At 35.9% G+C, this 20,244-nt stretch overlaps 1 protein-coding gene across 1 annotated transcript in view; it reads left to right on the top strand.

Annotated features, from left to right (window-relative positions):
* LOC110097045 (HEAT repeat-containing protein 6) overlaps nt 1-20,244 on the top strand; it is a gene marked incomplete in the record, with an annotated part of 130,981 nt that overhangs the window by 31,293 nt on the left and 79,444 nt on the right. The window contains 4 exon segments of the mRNA XM_028695434.1: nt 11,463-11,616; nt 12,287-12,374; nt 12,636-12,738; nt 12,810-12,900. Coding sequence (XP_028551267.1) covers nt 11,463-11,616; nt 12,287-12,374; nt 12,636-12,738; nt 12,810-12,900 — 436 coding nt within the window.

Here is a 20,244-nt window from a genome sequence, read left to right as displayed (position 1 = left end):
GAGGGGATGAGAAAGAATGGTGGAAAGAGCCCGCAGGATTTCCAAAGCAAACCCGTAGGTTAAAACTTTTCCAAAAATAACATTTCATAACATTCTTCAAAACATTACAAATCCCCCATATATATAGGTATGAAAGGGAATACAGAGAGACACTAACATTAATTATCACAAGAACCTAAACATCATAACATTAAAACACCTAAAAATAAATCCCAAGCCAAGAAACCAAAGAGGTAGCCGCGGGAGCCAAGGAGGCCGAGCGGGAACCAAGGGGGCACGACCACGGAAAGAGCCCAGGCACGGGAAGCCAGCAGCCGGCCGGAATCCAAGGGGGCAAATGCAATGAAACCATGGAGGAAACCAAGGAGTCCTGCATGGGAATACAAAACACCTAACTTGGGATTCCAACCCTTTTTGGAACCCCAAGAGACATCATAAAAGAAGACTTTAAAACCCTAAATAACATTTAATAAAAAGTAAGATAATAAATGAACTAAAATGTTAGCTAATAATGAGCTAACCCTTAGTTCAATAAATGAACTAAAGTCCAGCTCATAAATGAGCTAAAATTTCAGCTCAAATAGTAGACTCAAGGGAAGCCAAAATTCGTATTATTTTGGACATGAGTTGACCCCCCCCTTTGTCTACATCACTTTTGTAACAGTGTGGGAATGTATCCTGATCCTCTCGGTAGAACAAATCTCCCTTATGCATTAGATGGACTCCTCTTAACCTGTAACCATGATGACTATCTGGGTTATGCAGCATATCGGATCTGATCTTCCTCAGTCCTTCATCCTATTCAGTCTCATATTTCAAAGCTTCCCAATCTAAAAGCATGGCTACTGACAAAGCTGTTAATCGAGGCTGTTCGGGATAAGGCGTCTGCTGCATTGTTTTCTAAGCCCGATCGGTACTGTATCTCAAAGTCATATCCAAGCAACTTGGATAACCATCGTTGATGCTCCTCCGTAACCATTCGTTGTTCCAACAAATACTTTAGGCTCATTTGTTCTGTCTTGACTAGGAAAAGTTTCCCCAACAAATAGGGTCGCCATTTTTGAATAGCCAAGATAATAACCATTATCTCCCTTTTGTACACATACTTGAGTCTCGCCCTGACTGTGATCACCTGATTGAAATAGGCAATAGGTCATTGATCCTGTGTGAGCATAACTCCCAACCATATCCTGAAGAATCCATCTCCACCACAAATGGCCTGCTAAAGTCGAGAAGTGCTAACACTGGTACACTAGTCATCACCTTCTTCAGCTGCTCGAAAGCCTGCGTAGCCACCTCCCTCCACTTGAAGCTATCCTTCTTCAGCTGCTTAGTCAATGACCATGCTATCATGCCATATCCGGTGATACCCGGTGAGGCCTAAGAACCCTCTCAGCTCCCTCAGGTTCTTAGGTAAAGGCCAATCAAACATAGCCTCAATCTTGAACTGGTCTGCTACTACCCTTGCTTTGCTCACCATATATCCCAGGTACTCCACCTGTGGTTGTGCAAACAAAAATTTTGTCAGGTTGTCATATACTTGGTGCTCCTTCAATGTCTCTAGTACCAGCTTCAGATGACCCATATGCTCTGCCTCTGTATGACTATATAGATCAAAATGTCATAAGAAATACCAAGACACTTTCTAAGATAAGGCTGAAAAATCCAATTCATGAGAGACTGAAAAGTGGCTGGGGCATTGGTGAGGCCAAAAGACATCACCAAAAACTCATAGTGACTCTCATGAGTCCTGAAAGCTATTTTGTGTACATCCCTTGGCTTCATTCTTATCTGGTGGTATCCTAACTTTAGGTCAATTTTCAAGAAAAAGATCGCTCCAAACAGCTCATCTAATAACTCATCGATTACATGGATAAGAAATTTGTCCAGCATAGTGTTTCCTTGTTCAGAGCTTGGTAATCCACGCAAAACTTCCAACTTATTTCCTTATTTCTTACTAGTGGCATGGGGCTGAAAAAAGGACTCACACTGGCCCTGATAATTCTTACCTCAAGCATCTCTCTGATGAGCTTCTCGATCTCATCATTTTAAATTTGTGAGTGCCAGTTTGATTTGACACTTATAGGAGATGCTCTCTCCTTCAAGGTAATGGCAAGCTTGTGCTTTCGGGGTGGCGGTAAGCCATTAGGCTGCTGAAATATCTTAGAAAATTGCTGCAGAAGCTGTTGTACACAATTAGGGACCTCCATCAGCTCTGAGTCTTGGAACTCCTCTAGGCTCTACAACTCCACCAAGTAGACCATGGTTGTGTACAGGCTGACATATCCCTGTAGTACCACTTTTTTCCCCTTTACATTAATCTCCATAGAGATTTCAAATCCACCTTCGTTTTCCCGATCGTCTGTAACCACTTCATCCCTAAGATCAAATCAGTGCTCCCCAAACTCAAGGGGATAAAATCCTCCACTATCTGTATACCTTGGAGTTTTAACAACAACCTCCTGCAAATCGCCCTATTCCTCTCTACATTTCCCATTCCCATCATAACTCAAAAGCTCCTTGTATCCACCAACTTTAATCCCAACTAGTCCACGTTCTGGTTGGAGATGAAGTTATGAGTAGCCCCACTATCCACCTAAATCCCTGCTGGTTGCTTACCGATCTGTCACCTCACCTTCAATTCATGGTGTGATTTAGAGTAAATCCCACTATATAATTTAGGGACACTTCTGCCACATCAAGATGCATATGCTCTCTTCCTTCTTCTGCTTCCTCTATCTGGTCCTCGCTATCAGTCTCTTGCTCCTCACAAACCAGGACTTAGAATGTGAGATCCTTGCATCGATGGCTTGATGCATACTTCTCATCACAGAGAAAACACAGACATTTCACTTTCTTGTCCTACAACTTTGCCTTTATGAGGAGCCTAAAATAGGACCGGGAAGAACTCCTCCACTCTTCTCCTTTGGTGCCTCTCGTTGAAATGATACCATATGGGTCCTTGGTGCCAATGAAGTTTAGGTACTTCTATAAAATCATCTCGCAACCCTGCTCTTATTGCTTCTCTCCATCCGCCTTCTATCCTTTGCTATCTATGCAAGCTCCATCGTCTCCTTCAACCCCTCAACAATCGAAGGTCCGCTCGTATGTTGGGCTTGAGGCCCTTCATAAAATTTCTCTCCAATATTTCCTCTGAAATTTTCCTCAGCCTCCTTGACAACAACTCAAACCTCTCACTGTACTCCATACAGTTCCCTCCTGTTTCAAGGCAAGGGATTGCTCATGTAGGTCTCCTTCTCGAATGGCTTGGAAACATTTCAACAAGCAATCCTTAAACTCCTCTCATGAACGGATTGGGTATCTTGCCTCTCTCACTTGGAACCAAGCGAGAGCTTTCCCCTCTAGACATAACCGTGTGGTTGTAAGTTTCTCCTCCTCTCTTAACGCAATCACCGTAAAATAGCTCTCCACTCAGTATACCCAATTATGTGCATCCTTCTCTTTTGAACACCAGTACTTCAACTTCCTCACCTCCGCTTCTCCACGCCAACTTTCCCTCCCGTAGATAGTTTCCTGTATGTATTGAGGGTGGTCATCCCACCTTTCTTCCATCTGCTTCCCATGGCCCGATCCCCATGGGTTGGCTTGTCCATGTCCCTCTCCGGTTGTCCACTCTCTTTGCCCAAATAGCCTCCCATAGTGGTCGGTCGCCCTACTACCTCCTCCATAAATCCTACCATAGAACTCTCTTCCTGCTGTCCCTTCATTCGGAAACCCTGATCCACCCCTTCTCGGAGCCCTCGGGGGTGGTTCTTGATGGAAGAAACTCGCCTCGTCGAACTCCTCTCGTTTGATCTCCTTACCCTTCGATTCGGCCCAGGGAACCCTGGTTAAATTGTGTTGAGGGTTAGCAATTGAAACTGCTGGTGGGAGACTGGATTGCATCTCCATGAGCTTCTTTATCATCTCTTCTATCCCTCCCAATCGGCTCTCCATCCGATTTTGCAGAGTTGAAAACATTTCCTTCATCCCAGATTTGATTTGCTCCACTCCCCCTTCCAACGCATCAACCTTCTTTGCACCCATTCATAAATCTAAGTTCCAAACCACAAAAAACAAGAAAAATGAGCAACTACGTTCTTCAAACAACAAAAAATCGGCGCGGGAAGGAAGTACACAGCAAAAATAGTGAAGAAAATTGTGATTTTGGTCCAGGACACCGTTCTGATACTAATTTGATGCGCCTTGATATCAAAAACAACAATAAACTCTAAGAGATTCAACAAAAAACATGTTCTTATTGATAGAAAATCAAATACGAACAAATCAAGATACAATGGTCCTCTTTCGAGAAGAGGATCTTCTCTCCGAAATCCTAGACGCCGCTATGATCCCTCACAATAAAAAAACCACAACACTCAATTCAAATTCTCCATATAAACATAACATAAATCCTACTACTTATAGCAAAAAATAAAACAATAAATTCCGAAACAACCATCCCCCAATTTCCTCTCAAATTAGCCCCCAAATCAGCTATATTCAATTAGGAAATATCTCTTAATTAATTTCCTTCAATTCAGTTCCCAAATCAGCCCTCTTAGGAAGTATCTTCTAATTAATCTCCTTCAATTCAGACCCCAAACCAGCCACCAAATTTGCCCTTTTTTATTAGAAAACATCTCCTCATTAATCCCCCTCATTAATCCCCTTCAAATCAGCCCACAAACTATCACTTTTTAATTAAGAAACATCTCCTAATTAATCCCTTCCTTAATTCCTCCTCTTACATATGTAATGATAGGTTTAATGAGCCACACAAGGGGTGCATAATCTATTGCCCTTATCGCCTTTGGCATATTGCCCCCTCCCGTATCATTGTGCTTCCAAGTTGGATAATAAAATAGTTCGAAAGATTAATTTTATAAATAGTTAGATGAACTATATAATAGATACCCCAAGAAATAAAGTTTATTTATTCGATCTTCCTTTTTTTAAGAAGACATTTATGACAAAGAATTTCCTGAGACATGAAAAATATATAAGATAAAATAAAGATAATAGAAAGCTTAAGTATTAACAGAGCTAGAAAATCAATTATTTGGACCACCCTGCTTAAATCCTGGTGAAAATACGGGAGTAGTAATAGGTTTTTTTATTTTACCTTGATTCTGTAAACATAATTTACAGCCCCCTATCAATGTGTCATTACTCATAAGAATCCCATCAGAATCAAGAGAGAGCTGTGAATTATGATCATTGATATCTTCAAAAATAGGAGGGAAACGAAGAACTTAAGACTAAATGGACCAATATTCATGATATTATTTGCAAATGATTTAGAGATCATTTTCTGTAGGATTAAAAGGGGCCAACAAATCAGGCTTAGAATCTAAAGGGAAGTCCATCGATTTAAAATTCAAGGTGCAAATTTAAATCGATGAATTAGCAGCAACCATTGTGGTAGAGTGAAGGATTTAAACATTTGAATGTACCTCTTATGCTTGAATGCTTGATCTCTGTAGTTTTAGATGAACCTTGAAGCATAAAGAGCAACTGTGCCCAAGGATTACTATGGGGGATGTTTTCAAATTCTACTTTATGCCAATATTCATAAGGTGGTGAACCAATTCACATATCTTTTTCAAGCGGAGAAGTAACTTTCATTTCACCTAAAACTTTGCCATAGATGGCTGGAAAAGAAGAGCAGGAGTAGCATCAACTTGCAAAGGTTTATCAAATATTTGCCCCGATGTGTATAAAATGAATTGGTTAAAATAATACAAACAGAGCCGAAGAAAACCTACCCTTACAACGTCAAAATGGGGTGACCACTTCAGCATGCACATATGATATCTACTGACATAATATGTTTGTTGCGAGAAAGGTTATGTATAATCTGCTTCTAATGATAGTCTTATAATGATATGATGATGATCACTGAGTACAACTGAATATTCACCAGTCAAGTTTAAATTTAACTTGAATGTGCAAGTAACATTTAGGTTGGGGCGGCCTAAGTAGAATTTCCTACAATAGAAAAAAGAAAGTGGTTGAGATGGAATCAAGTCTTGATGAAACTATAAAGGGTAATAGATGGAAGAATATCTATGCAATCATAAATAGAACAAGCCACTTTCAACATTTGCGAAGGAATAAGAAGTGCTAATAGCATGAGGCACATTATTTACTAATATGAGTACGAGCAATCTTCGAGGCGATAGGTCAAAAATAGGTGGCAACAATGGTGTTTGAATTGGGGGAACCATCAAAACCTTAAGAACTTTTGCAGAGGGAGACAACAAAAAAGGAATAGGAATTAAGGAGACGAAAGCCGACTTGTGTTGTCTCTTAATGGCAAGGACATAAGCGGTAAGATCATTATTTTATGAAATGGGAATGCATCTTTCACTTTTATGAATCACATATATGCATAAAATTATAAAATAAAAATGTGATGCATACAACAAAATGTTCGAACAATGAAATGTTATGAAAGTAGCTTCAGAAAAATTATGTATGTTGATAGAATAATAAGATGTTGAATTGTACATGTTGGACGACAAAGGCGAGTCTAGTTGAAGGTCAAAGGGTCTTCCTAGCAAGAGATGTAAATTAACCTGTATAATTAGGGCAACAAAAGTGGGACCGCCAGAGTCATCATCATATAGCTTTCGAGCTTACGAAAGCAAAATGAACTACTTCCATATACATGATCTATTCTAAAACCGAAAGTAGGACTTGTATATAAGAAATGCAAACAATAAAAGTAATTCATTGGAAGTTTATTTATTATAGATGAAATGTGATCTATACCTTAACTTCAATATTTTCTCTGAAATCGTTTTAATTAGACATCTTGTTTACGAAAACATTAGATATTAAATTAGATGTTTCTTATACGAAGACTACATGTAACATATGATATCAGATACGAACTTAATTAAATTTTTTGTTAATTATTTTTGTTCTTAAATTATTTATTTTACTGAGTTTAAATCAAACCCTATTATGTTAAAGATTATTTCAGATAAAAAATTTGATTAAGTAGAACCCAAATAAGGTGCTGGTTTTGATATTTTGGATGTACACCATTGTTATATGTAGAATTTTGACAGGTATGTCTATTTATAATTTATATAATTTAAATTATCAGCCTAGAATCTAGAAATGATTTTAATAGCTCTATAGATGTATGGATGGTTATTGATTGAAATTACTCCCATGCTAGGGAATGTTATAATGTGCTCCCCAACAATTCAAAATTTTCATAGAATAGAAGTTATAATAGGTAAGGTGTGGTAGTAGTGTATATATATTTTTCCTTGTTCACCTCGTGGTGATCTAGAGGGATTGTCATGCGATGTGACATACAAGCATTAACATGTGGCGAGTGTAATAGCTTGCTATGTTGAGCGAGGAGAACTATGGCGAGAGCCCAGTGGAACGAAGAAGGATAGGAGTTGAATTTAATATGACGTAAGAAGTTTTAGGTTCTAAGTATTAGGTTCTAAGTATTGGAGCTCACATAAATTGACATATAAGTTCTTGTAGGTTAGATTCTAAAGGATTTATGGTCGGTATGACATAGATGACAAATACAATGTTAGAAATTATACTTGATTATAGAATCATGAATTTGAAAATCGGATTGGCTGGTTTGACCAGTTTAACCATGAATCGGTCATATGGTTGGTGCGGTCCTAATGAAAAACCAGCCCCAGGTTCAACCAACCAACTAATGAATCAGTCCCAATTTTTATGAACTAGCCGGTTCAATTCATATCTATTCAAATAATTTAATTCAATATAAAAATAATTAAATATTAAAATAATTTAAATTATAACACATTCTATTTAATAATGAGCTAAATTTTTATAATAATTTTTTATCTATTAAGTAAAAAATCTCATTATTAGTACATAATAGATTTCTAAACTCTCTTAAAACTTTTATGAAATATTCTTAATGGAACTAGTCACACGCACATCAAATCTGACTAAACTAAAAATGTTAATTTCTCTCGTAACAACATATATTTCAAGCATTTTTGCGTATCAAAATTTACCACCTTATCTTAGGCAATTAATTATTTGATTATTGTTATTCAATTCTGAGGATAAATATTTATTACTGCACCATGTTATGAGAACAAACTCTTTCCTAAAATCACATCACAATAGCTACAAAAAATTCTCTTTCCAAAGTAAGATGTCTTTTTATGGTTCAATGACACCATTATTTAAAAAAGCGTTCTTATTTCTTAAATTATAGGTTCGTTTTTGCTAAATTATAGGCTATCTTATACATGGTTGTGAAAATTGGATCGAACATCAAACTAGAAATATGAGAGGTTCAATGTTAAATGATTTGATCAGAGTTGAACCAGGAGTTGAACTGAATGACTAAAAAAAAGATTTTATAGTTTAGGGGGGAGGAAATATCATTGCCTCAAGAAGTATGCTATTTCTTTGGGAAGCAAGCCAAGGCACTAAAAAGTGTGTGATTGCACCGAAAATCATGCAATTGCATTCAACTGCATGCAATCAATTTCAAATGTTGTGAATACACTGTGTAAATACACCGAAATGCATGCAAGTGTATTGTAAGTGCACTGAAAAGTGCGCTAGTAAATTGAAAGTGTGTGAATATGCTGTGCAAACCACCAAAAGGCATACAATTGCATCATGCGAATGCACAAAAAGTGTCAGTATAGTAAAAACAAGCATTTGTATTATACAAATGCATTGAAAGTATGCAAGTGCTTCAACATCATTTAAAAAATGGAGATTTAAATCCACGACATGTGCTTTAACAAACATGCTTAATGCTTAAACATGAAAGTTTAAGAAGGGTGTGTGGGATTAAAAGAGAGCTAAACTAAAATCATATTTTCAAGTTGAGCATCTGCATGCGCTCCGACCGTCAAATTGAATTTCTAAACTTGAGGTCTAAGATTGCTACATGGGTTAAACCTGAATTCAAATTTCAGGTCTAATTCTCTTCCTTGAAAGGACTAGAGTCAACACGATTTGAATTAATAAGCGAATGCATGATTGTAAAATCCACAAAGATATTTGATTTTAAATTCACATTAGGCCTTCAAACCCTCTTTAAAGAAAATTCATTTTAAAGATGCAAAATTTTGAATTCAACGCTTGTGTAATAATTCACAAAGTTGATATCGAAATTGATCTTTTATTGCTGGGCCAAAAATGTTGATAAGATTTAGGTAATAAAAATACAAATTATATTAAATCCTTGATGATGGCCATATTGATGATAAATCTCAACCAGAGGGATAAATTCTCAAAATTAAATTCTCATGCCATAAACTACAAATATATATTTTAGGCCACATCAATTTCACCTCAATGATAGGCACTTGATAAAAATTCTTAATCAGAGGGAATTCTATCTTTCTAAATACATCCAAACTTTGATGAAATATAAATATTCTTAACTAAAATTTCATCCCAATGATGGCCATGCTGAAAATTAATCTCAACCAAAGGGCTAAATTATCAAATTTTAAAACTCAACATCTATCAAATTCAAATATTTAAAGGTAAACTTAAAGCTAAATCAATTCACCCTTCACAATTGTTTAGTGAGGGTGATGAACCTAAAATAATATTAGCTCACAAAGAATGAATGTCTAGTCAAGAATATTACTAAGATTCATTAATAAGTAATATCCTAGTACTAGTTATGTGACATCTTATCACACCTCATTTTGATCTTCTTCAGTCATCGTGGAGTGTAACAGATAGAGAGGATCTGAATAGACATATCTCTTATTAACACTCATCTTGAATTACTTCTGTCAGGATCGAGTGAGTAGGAACAATCTATCATACTGTCCAAGCACAATAAATTTTCCCGTTTTAATAATTTATCTACAAATTTCATATTTGGAAGCATATTCAAAATACCTCAAATAAAATACAGAGCTTTACTAACTTTCAAATAAATTTTAAATACCCAAAAGTCTTACTGTAAAGCTTCTTGTTCTTTTTTCTATGCACACCAAAAAGTATGTACACAAAAATGCAGTCACCTTCCTACCCGGGTAGGCCCCATTGACTACTTCCTTTTTCTGTAATACAATCACTGCTAGTGAGCTAAAAGTTCAATGAAATAAACAATCTTAGTACAAGAATTTAAAAAATATATAATTTGCATTCAATTATAAATGATATCTACATTTCTATAAAAATCATAAATTGTATAAATAATCATTGCATAACAATACAAATCACTATATGTATTTTTTAACTTTTCACATATTTCTTATTATGTTTATTTTTTAACACTTTAGGCAAGTCATATGATGACTATGGATATTTACACACTGCTCATTTCTTCAGGGTTGGATCCGAATTTTTAACTTTTTAGAAGAGGTGTCAGGTACCTTATGTGTGGTCCTTAAGGCTGATCTCGTCAGGTCTTTTGCTTTTACTTGTGTGGGTCTACCTCCATAATATGACATTTTTCATTTACCTTTTCTTAAGTTTCACAATTTCATAGCATACATCTGTATATCCATTAAACTCAATTAAACAATTGCTGAACTCAATTGTACCTCTAAATGAATAACATGATTACTATAGGAATAATGCTACCACAATTCATAATCATGATATCACAATTATATATAAATGTCACTATTTGTTATACTATAGATTGAGTATTTTATCTCGTTCTCTAGGGTAGTCAGATGAATTTGCTCTCCTAAAACACCCTGACTTCTTTTCCTCTTATAAGTGACCTAATGCATAAATTTTTTCATTTATACATGCATTTTAATAAAAAATCAATCTCTGAAAATAAAAGCATTGAAGTTTTACCTCAATTACACTTCCTCCTCATACAACCAAACACCTTTCCCTCTTAAAAACCTACTTCCTCTACTTCCCTTCCTATTTCTTCCTTAATTTTCCTTAACGTTTTTTGAATTTATTTCCCAATAGGCGCAGTAGCTCTAGCTGCTCTCACGGCTTTCCGAGCTCGTGACCTGCTTCCGATTCCTAAGAGGAGTGGGTGGGAGGAATGAAGGAAATGCTTAGTTAATGGTTCCCACATATGACTGGTTTGAGCTGCATCTATTAAAAATAAGATAATTTAAAATGGACTGAAAGTAGTTTGGACATTTGCAGCAAGGGATAAGAAACGCATCTAATAATCTAATATGTAATTCTATTGGAAAATTATGAACGAATATACCTAATGTAACCAGGCTTGTTCAAAAAGATTTGCGAAAAATAGATTTTATATCTTAGGCAATACTCATGAGAATGATTGAAAAAAAAGGAAGAATTGATAAAGATGACCCTTGGAATAGTTGGGTATAAGGCGATGATGAAGATGATAATAAATATACCTTTTCCTTAAAATTATTATACTCATGTTTAGTACTGCTAGTTCTGTAATTCATTGCATTTTTGGTGTGGTCATCTGGTTTCATCTGGTACACTGTAGCTTTCCTTCTCTTTTGCAGATAAGGATTACCTCATCTTCAACTTTAGCTGCAATGTTGGATGGCCATTCAGTTATTTTTCTGCAATTAGCAGAGCACAGAGAATCCATTAAATGTGGGTCATTTACAGCACTATCCAGCTCACTTGGCCAAATATTGATGCAGTTACACACAGGTGCTTGAAAATATTTTCAAAAAGATTTCCATGAGTAATCACCTGTAAGTTATTCAGAAGGCTAATTTGGGCCCTTGGTCTGTATCTTGGAGATGCTAATAAATTTATTTAATCCTTGTAATCGTTTAATTTCTTCATCATATCTTCCGAGAGAAAATTAAATTTTCTAGTTGCGCTATTTATTGGTTTATTCAATTCATTATTTAGTTTGATACGGTGACAACAAAACTGTTGAACCTGTTGTATGTTTAGTTTTGATATGTACATAGAAGCATGAACAACTATCTTATGATTTACGAACAAAAATGTCATAACAGAACAACGATAACATCAAACATTTATCCCACTACGTGAGGTTGACAAAAATGTCATAATACTAAAATGAATATTGAGTGCCATATAAAATTAACGGACTAATTTTAATCTGCATGGTGCATTTATTTAGATGATTCAACCAAGATACTTTTAACTATTTTTGACAAATACAGCAATTTAGTAAAATCTTTTAATTATAAGATCTCCATACCCCTTTGGAAGCGTAATTACTATTTTATATATCAGTTCAAATTACCTGACCCTGTATAACATTAAATGTTCATGGTTGCTACGGGGCTACACAACCTTTGTAGATCTAAAATTTATGTTTTTCAATTTTGTTTTTACAATACAGGTGTTCTGTACCTGATAAAGCGAGAAAGCCATGATGGATTGCTGGTATCCTTGTTCAAAGTCTTAATACTTCTATTATCTGCTACACCGTATGGTTCCTTTCTGCATATTGTATCTTTTTCATTTAATATGCTTTATTACTCCAGTTAATTTATATCTTTTGAAAGACAACTGCTATCTTTATGAAAGAATATATGGTTAAGACGGCCTTTCTTTTGAACCTCCGTAATTATTCTGCATTTCTAAGTTAGTTTTTAATTTTAGAACATCTTTGAATAATTTTTAAATATAAAGCTTTTAGGCACTTACCTCAACTGCCTGAAGTTTTTTCTCATCCTTTTCTATAACAGGTATGCTCGAATGCCAGAAGACCTTTTGCCAAATACAATTTTTTCTGTGCATGATTGGATAAAGAGCGACCTTGACTTTAAATCTGAACACATTGGCCTCCTGGTTTGTTCCATTTGACTTTGTTCTTGTTGTAATGTTTATTGCTATGTTTCTTATCTTAAAACCATTTGCAGGCAACTGCTGTTAGTTGCTTGGGGGCAGCACTTTCTAAATCACCTCCTTCACCACATGTCTTGAAAAAACTTGACGAAGATATTTCAAGAGGTTTGGATTCTTTTTTAATAACTCAGGCATTCTAAGACCAACAACTCTCGATATTAAATGCATTCTTTTAGTTTGTACACTAATCAGCATTGACCTCGATATACATGCCAAAATTGAATTCAAATGAATGTGAAGAGGATGACTACCACCCATTATAATGTCGTGTGTAGCGAACTTGAAACACCTCGAAGTCATGCATAGAGAGATTGAAATGCCTCAAAGCTGCTTAAAATCAAACGGATTGCACTAATTTGTTCCGAAAGCTAAATTTACCAAAAAAATATTGCTCGCGTGTGACTCGATCGAACAACGATGAAGGCAACAAACTATATATGCAACATCCTGTGACGACACTTGAACATCGTATGTTGGTGAAATGGACTTTGTTGTTGCTTTCCAAGTAGTACATCTTGTGATCACCTTGAGTGAAACTGGACAAAAACGATAAATCCCTTGTGCGACATTACGTGAAATTGCTTGTTCTACTCGTAAAAGAATTGTGCCATTGTGGCTGGTGTGCCCTAATTGCTTGCAATGGACAACCCTATTGGCCAGGTGCTTGCTGAGAAAATTATGAAATAAATTTCCTCACATTGAATGAGATGAAATCTGGCTTGTGCGAGCGATGAAAAATTGGCGAGCAAGTCAAAATGAATTTAAATTTAAATTTATTTATTGTTGTTATAAAAAAATTAAAATTAAATTTAGTTTTTAATAACTCGAAGCCTCCAAGCCCACAAGCTGTCCACTGTTGCCTCCCTACTTACCTCCCTAGCCTAGCCGTAGCCACTTCTTTGCGTTTTGCTCACTCCATGACACTGCTGTTGGCCACCACCAGACCACTCTTCTCCTTTCCCCATCCATCACTCTCTCTTTTCCCTCCCTTATGTTTATTCTTCTACTTCATCAACGTCTACTCCATCTTCTTCTTCCTCTTTATCTCTCTCTCTCTCTATATATATATATGGAGAGAAAGAATCCTTCTATTTCTTGTTCTAGACTCTCTCATCCCCTATCTCTCTAAGAAGAGAGAGGCACTTTTTTCTGTTAATCTATCTTGTGATTTAGGGGCATTTAGAAAATAAGATCCCGTCGGTTCAGATTTTTTAATCAACACGATTATCATCAGGCTGATATTTTTGCACCTGGCAACTAGAATCTTGTGAACTTTGCCTTCTTGCTTATGGGGGATTAGATTCAAATATTAACTTTATGAGCTATCATATAAGTGAGGGGACTTCGAGAGTTTGAATTTTAAAATAAAATATCTTTTTAAGAGAGGCTTTGAAGGTCTAATGCTACATGAAATAAAATATCTTTGTGAATTTTGTAGTAGTATGTTCATTTATGTATTTATTTAATTAAAATAAGAATATGATTTTAAAGTGCTTGTTTCATCATGAAATATTTGAAATTTGTTGGTCGAACACTCATAGTTTATAAGACTTATTGACTCTAGTCCTTATTAGGTGGTCCGTACTTGAAACATGGGACTGACAACTCAACCAAGCAGGCAAAGTAGCCTACTCAAGATCCTTATGTGGCATGCTAATTTGTTTGTTTTTGAAAAAGAGTTTAACATATATATATATTTTTTGAAAGTAAGCATATCCTTTTAGAGTTTTTCATCAGAGCGGGATAGATTTCATTTTGTCTTTTTTAGATTGCTTTATATTCTTAGATATTAAGTTTGAGCGTTTAACACGTTGTAGCCAATGCAAACAAATTTACTTTCGATGATTTGATGCAAGGTTTAAAATTGCGCAATTGAGTATTTAGGCATTTTTTGTCCATGAAGTGAGGCGTAAGCATCAATGCATTTGGAGATGCAAGCCTCAAAATAAAAATAATGCATAAAATGAAAATAAAGTTTAAAGTAATTTTTTTGTATAATAATCAATTAATTTGTTAAAAGATAAAATATTTACTTTCTATTGTATTATGAAATAATAAATATGCATACATATGAAATAAAAAATTTAGAAAACGTAAAATAATGACTGATAATTTTGCATGAAATAGAATTGAAATTCAAACATCAAAAGAACAACACAACATAAATATATGAATTGTATAAAAATATTATATACCATCAAGTATAACTCCAAATTCTTTCGTTCTTAGTTCCAACTCATCCACATTTATTTTCTAAAGAAAGCTGAGTATGACAATAATTCAGAAGTCATATACACTATCATCCTTGAGGAATCTTCTTTTGAGCCGTCATCGTAACATGCTTTCTCCCCTACCTCATAACCTATGAAGTCCAATACCTCCCAAGTTGAAATAGTATGGCTACAACTACGATGGTTTTTGGCAGAGGCGATTGGTTGAAGGTCAAGGCAGTCAAGAGTAAGCTACTGTGGCTCGGGAGGCATAAAGGCATGATTTGTTAGAGGCTTTAATTTAGGATTTAGGTAAGTTTTCATTACAAACATATACAAATAAGGTTAGGCCTATGCCTCATGCTAGTGAGGCAAGGCACGCCTTAAGACAGTCAAGCAAACTGAGATGCACGCCTCACAAAAAATGGTCAAGGTATATGCTTCGAGCCTTTTTTTGTTGGAATTGCGCTGAGGTGGGCCTCAAGGCGTGCCTACATTATGTAATTTTGAATAATGATTTGATGTATATGCAAGTCTTTTCGAAAAAAATTCATGGCCCATGACACATGATAATGATTTATTTTGGTTCTATTTGGAAAAGAAATTTTTTTTCACGTGTATATATGAACGCTCAAAAAGCTTGGGGGCTACCATGTTGGCTGTTCACGGAAGTGTATTGCCATCATGGGACTGTACTATCACTTAAGACATGTGTTGATTTAAGCGGTTGATGTGCACGTCATTTAAATCCCCCATACGTTTTATGAAATATAGTGGGTTAATCTACTTTATGTAAGCACAAAATTGTTTGATTTTCTTGAAAATATTATGTGGAAATTATTCACATGCATTTATTATTTTGAATTCATGATTGCGCACATTTGCTTATGTGCGTGTTGTAGATTTGGGTGAGTGCCATGAATTGGAATATTTTTTGTGTTTTCAAAGAGGCATAACTTATTTGTATATGGCTTGTATTGTACTTGAGTGGGCTTTGTAAGAAATTGCTCTTCCATTTATAAATAGGAATCCACCCTTATTAATTTTTATTTCATGCTCGACTCACTGGGCATGTTCTTGAGGATTCTGAGTGTTTAGGAAATTTCTTAGAGAAGTCAAGGTGTTTTTGTGCTCATATGTGAGCTTTTAAGTCAATTATTAGTCCCTTGTAAAGTCTAACTTTGTTTTTAATTTTGCATTTTTATGATTCTTTTTCAAGTTCTTTAATATTGCTTCTATGTCAAGTTTAATGCTCATTTAATGTCATTTTTAATATTATTTTCATTTTTGTTAATTTCTCAAGGTTTATGAATTCATTTAAGTTTGTTATATTTTAAGCCATGTCATTAAAAATTTCGACAGCATTCTAGTGTCACCCTCATGTAGAGGGTATCGAGGTAATGTGATGCATGCAAATTTCATTTTATTTTCGTTTTTTATTGTAATTTGAATATTATAGTTTTTTGGTTTTTTTTATGCTATCCTATGATGGAAAACATCCAATGATCATGAGTAGGTAGTGCTTGGGCATGGCAAACCTTGGGTGTGCTAGATACTTGGATTCTTTGGTCTTTAGGCTGCTGGTTGCTTCTCTGGTTGGGCCTGGCTGCTCGGGTTTTGACTGTGTTCTTTGGGAGCTACTTGGTTCTAGCTCATAATTGCTTGAGCTGATATTTAGCTCATTAATATGTAAAGTTATTCCTCTTGATTAGCTCATTAAGTGGAGTGGAATTTGGCCATTTCATTTCTCTGTCTCTTTGGTTTTTCCCCTTGGCTCTCCTTCCCGTGGTCTGTTCTTGCCCCCCTGGTTGCTGGTTCCGATCCCTTGTGCTGCCCCTTCGGTTCCTCCCTTGGCTACTTGTCACGTGGCTGCCTTTCTCTATTTTATGTGTGGCCTTTTCGGGTGTTGTTCTAGAATAATTTATGGCCTTCTATTTAACCTTACCTGATTGGTTCGGTTGGAGGTGGAATGGAGTTTTGGCTGTCCCCTTTTCTCTTATAAATTGGAGATGTTTTGAAGCAAAGAAGGTTGTTGATTATCTTGAGAAAAGTCTCTAAAACCTGAGGGTTTCTTCTTCCTTTTTGGAAAAGCTTGAGAGCTTGTTCCATTTCTTTCTTCCTCTATTTCGTCTTGGGCTTCTAACCTCTTCTTCTCTCCGCCAGTTCCACTCCACTTGTATCTTTCTTCTTGAGCTATTGGAAGGTGTTTGTTGGCTGATTTGGTGACATTTGCCGGAGGAGTTTTGTTGGATGTTGGATCTTGTAGCTGTGGTGAACCCTTGGTTTGCAAGCCCTTAAACACTTATCTTATTTTACCTACTTTTTGTTGCATGTGAGGAAACCGCTTGCCTATTGTTCTGAGGATATTGTTTCTTAATTTTAATTTTGTTTCGTTTGTCTTGGTGTTTGTTTGGATGTCAACATTCTAGTTTGAATTGAATTTTGTTCTACTAGTTATAGTGTTCTCCTTTTTTGGCTCTTTCTTTCTAGTTTGCTTGCATCAGAATGCTGAGCCTGCTTTTCATGCCAAGACAGGCGTGTATATCCACTACCATTATGCTATGAAAGGCAAATATGAGTTTTCATGTATGCTTAAAGTTTTACAAATAAAACTTTCCTAACATCAAGAAGGAAACATACATGTACTTATATTTTTAGGTGCATGGATCTTCATTACCATTTCACCAAGAAAGATGTGAATGTTTACTCTCCCTACCACTCCCAGGTACGTATGGGTGATCTGCACGAGGAAAAATTAATGCAACAAAGGATTTCCTTGCCACGTTAAGATGTTGCGGGTACCTATGCATTGGCATGAGCTTGCTTTGCATTATATCTTGTGTGAGAAATGGTATTGAGGAAACGATCAACTTGCGATGAGCTGATGAGGCGAACACTTGATATTTCATCTTTCTTCCTTTTTCTTTTTCTTCTTTTCTAATATTTTTTCTTCTCATTTTTTATCAATAAGTTTAGAGTGTGAAAGTGAGAGAGAAAAAAAGATGAGAGAAGATAGGGAAAGAGGGAGTGAGGGATATTGAGACAGAGATAGAGAGAGGAGAGGAGAGATGGAGAGTGAGAGTATGAGAGAGAATGAGTGTTAGAGAGAGAATGAGAGATGGAGAATTAGAAAAGGAATGAGGGAGAAATTGAGATTGAGAGAGTTGGCCTACAAGTTTGTTGGCATGGGAGATGGTGAAGACTGCTTGCCGACATGGTTCGATTAAGAGTTTACTTAAGCCCATAGATATTATGACCTCTTCTCCTTTGTGTCGGTCTTGTAAATGCCTTTCCAACGAACTCTCTTCATGGCTTTTTCACTGCATATGCTGTAGGTCACGCCAATGTTTCTTCCTACGAGCACTATGCGCGATTTCCTCACTTTCATTTATTGTATGTCATTCTAATTCTGTCTCCCTTGAGCTTTGTGTATGACTTACTTGTTTTTTGTCATTGAGGTTTTTATAAATTTGGTTAAGGCTGGAGATGGTGAGAATGAGAGGGAGTTGGACCATTTTAAGAATTCTCTTTTAAAAGACCAAACTTGAGGTTTAAAATTATGCTTTTGGATATTGAGTCATCTTTCATCTATGCCTCAAAGGATTTGTAGGTAGACACAATCAAACAATTGCAATAATAACAGCATCAAGCCTTTATCCTATCACATGAGGTTGGCTACATGAATCCTTTTTCTCCATTGTGTCCTATTAAGAGTCATTTTTTTCATTTAAATCTGTTTAAAAAAGACAATTTCTAATACTTTATAACAAAGTTTTTTTAGGTTTACAATCAAACAATTGCGTTAAATTAAAATGAAGATACAAAGTAATATATTAGCATTACCATTTAATATATTAAAAGATTGACATATTAACATTCTAATTTAGTTAGAAGAACCAATTTAAGTACATATCAAGTAAAAATTGCGCTAGCCGCAAAGTATAATGTAATAAATTGCATAAATTAAGGGTGTAATGCAAACATCAACATATCAAAATAACTCCAATCTCCCTCCTCTTTAATCTCAGTTATCTTCCTCTTCCCTGATCAGTAATAATCAATAAAAATTTGAGAATATTAATTAAAGTTTAAGACAACTTTAAATAGTTATTTTCTTTATATGCATTTTTTTTTTAAATTTTTGTTGTTGTTGGCTTGTGTTTAAAGTACATATCTTGTTTCTGTTACCATCAAAGAAACCAACATTCAGATCTTCTTGTTGCAAATCAAATGGCATGACATCATGATGCGGACATCCAACCGTCCATGCCTATCCGAGGAGGAGCTGAAGATCGACGGCCGAGATCCCTTCAATTTATCTTATTTTATTAATTGTAGTTTTTATTTAATTATGCATTTTTCTTTTTTACCCTTAAGGGATTTATTTTATGTAAGCCCAAGGGGCAAATTGTCTATTAGTTTCTTTTAAGGCCTATATATAGAGGCATTTGCTCTTGTATTAGGAGGATGGATTATTAATAAAATTTGTGTTTTTGCACTTGTGTTCTTTGGGAAGAACGTTAGTAAAATCACTATGGGAGGGATTTGGAATTGCCACCAGCCGCAGGATGGGTCCGGGCTCGTGGCGTGAAGTCCCTTGGAGAAGGGCAACGTAGTACCCGTCAGCCGCAGGATGTGTCCGGGCTCGCGGTTGTATCTTTAATATTTTGCCTCTTGTTTTTTGTTTGTTCTTTCTTTTTGCTCCTCATCGTTATCTTCATTTTCTTCCTTCTCCTCATCTCCGTTTTGGCCGCCGGATTTTCACCTCCACCCGTAATCCCTCCATACCCGAACCCATGCCGCCGGCTCCACCCCATTAGCCGCCGGCCGAACCATCCTCTCCACCCCTTTTGGGATTTCCTAATTTGGTTGGGTTAATTTAGGGATTGATTTGTATTTGAAATTAATGATGCGGACATCCAACCGTCCATGCCTATCCGAGGAGGAGCTGAAGATCGACGGCCGAGATCCCTTCAATTTATCTTATTTTATTAATTGTAATTTTTATTTAATTATGCATTTTTCTTTTTTACCCTTAAGGGATTTGTTTTATGTAAGTCCAAGGGGCAAAATTGTCTTTTAGTTTCTTTTAAGGCCTATATATAGAGGCATTTGCTCTTGTATTAGGAGGATGAATTATTAATAAAATTTGTTTGTGTTTTGCACTTGGGTTCTTTGGGAAGAACGTTAGTGAAATCCCTATGGGAGGGATTTGGAGTTTCCACCAGCCGCAGGATGG

The sequence above is a fragment of the Dendrobium catenatum genome, unplaced genomic scaffold, assembly GCF_001605985.2.
Source record: "Dendrobium catenatum unplaced genomic scaffold, ASM160598v2 fragScaff_scaffold_71, whole genome shotgun sequence".
NCBI classification, from domain to species: domain Eukaryota; kingdom Viridiplantae; phylum Streptophyta; class Magnoliopsida; order Asparagales; family Orchidaceae; genus Dendrobium; species Dendrobium catenatum.
The sequence above is the reverse complement of the archived record's forward strand: the minus strand, read 5'-3'. Positions and strand labels throughout refer to the sequence as shown.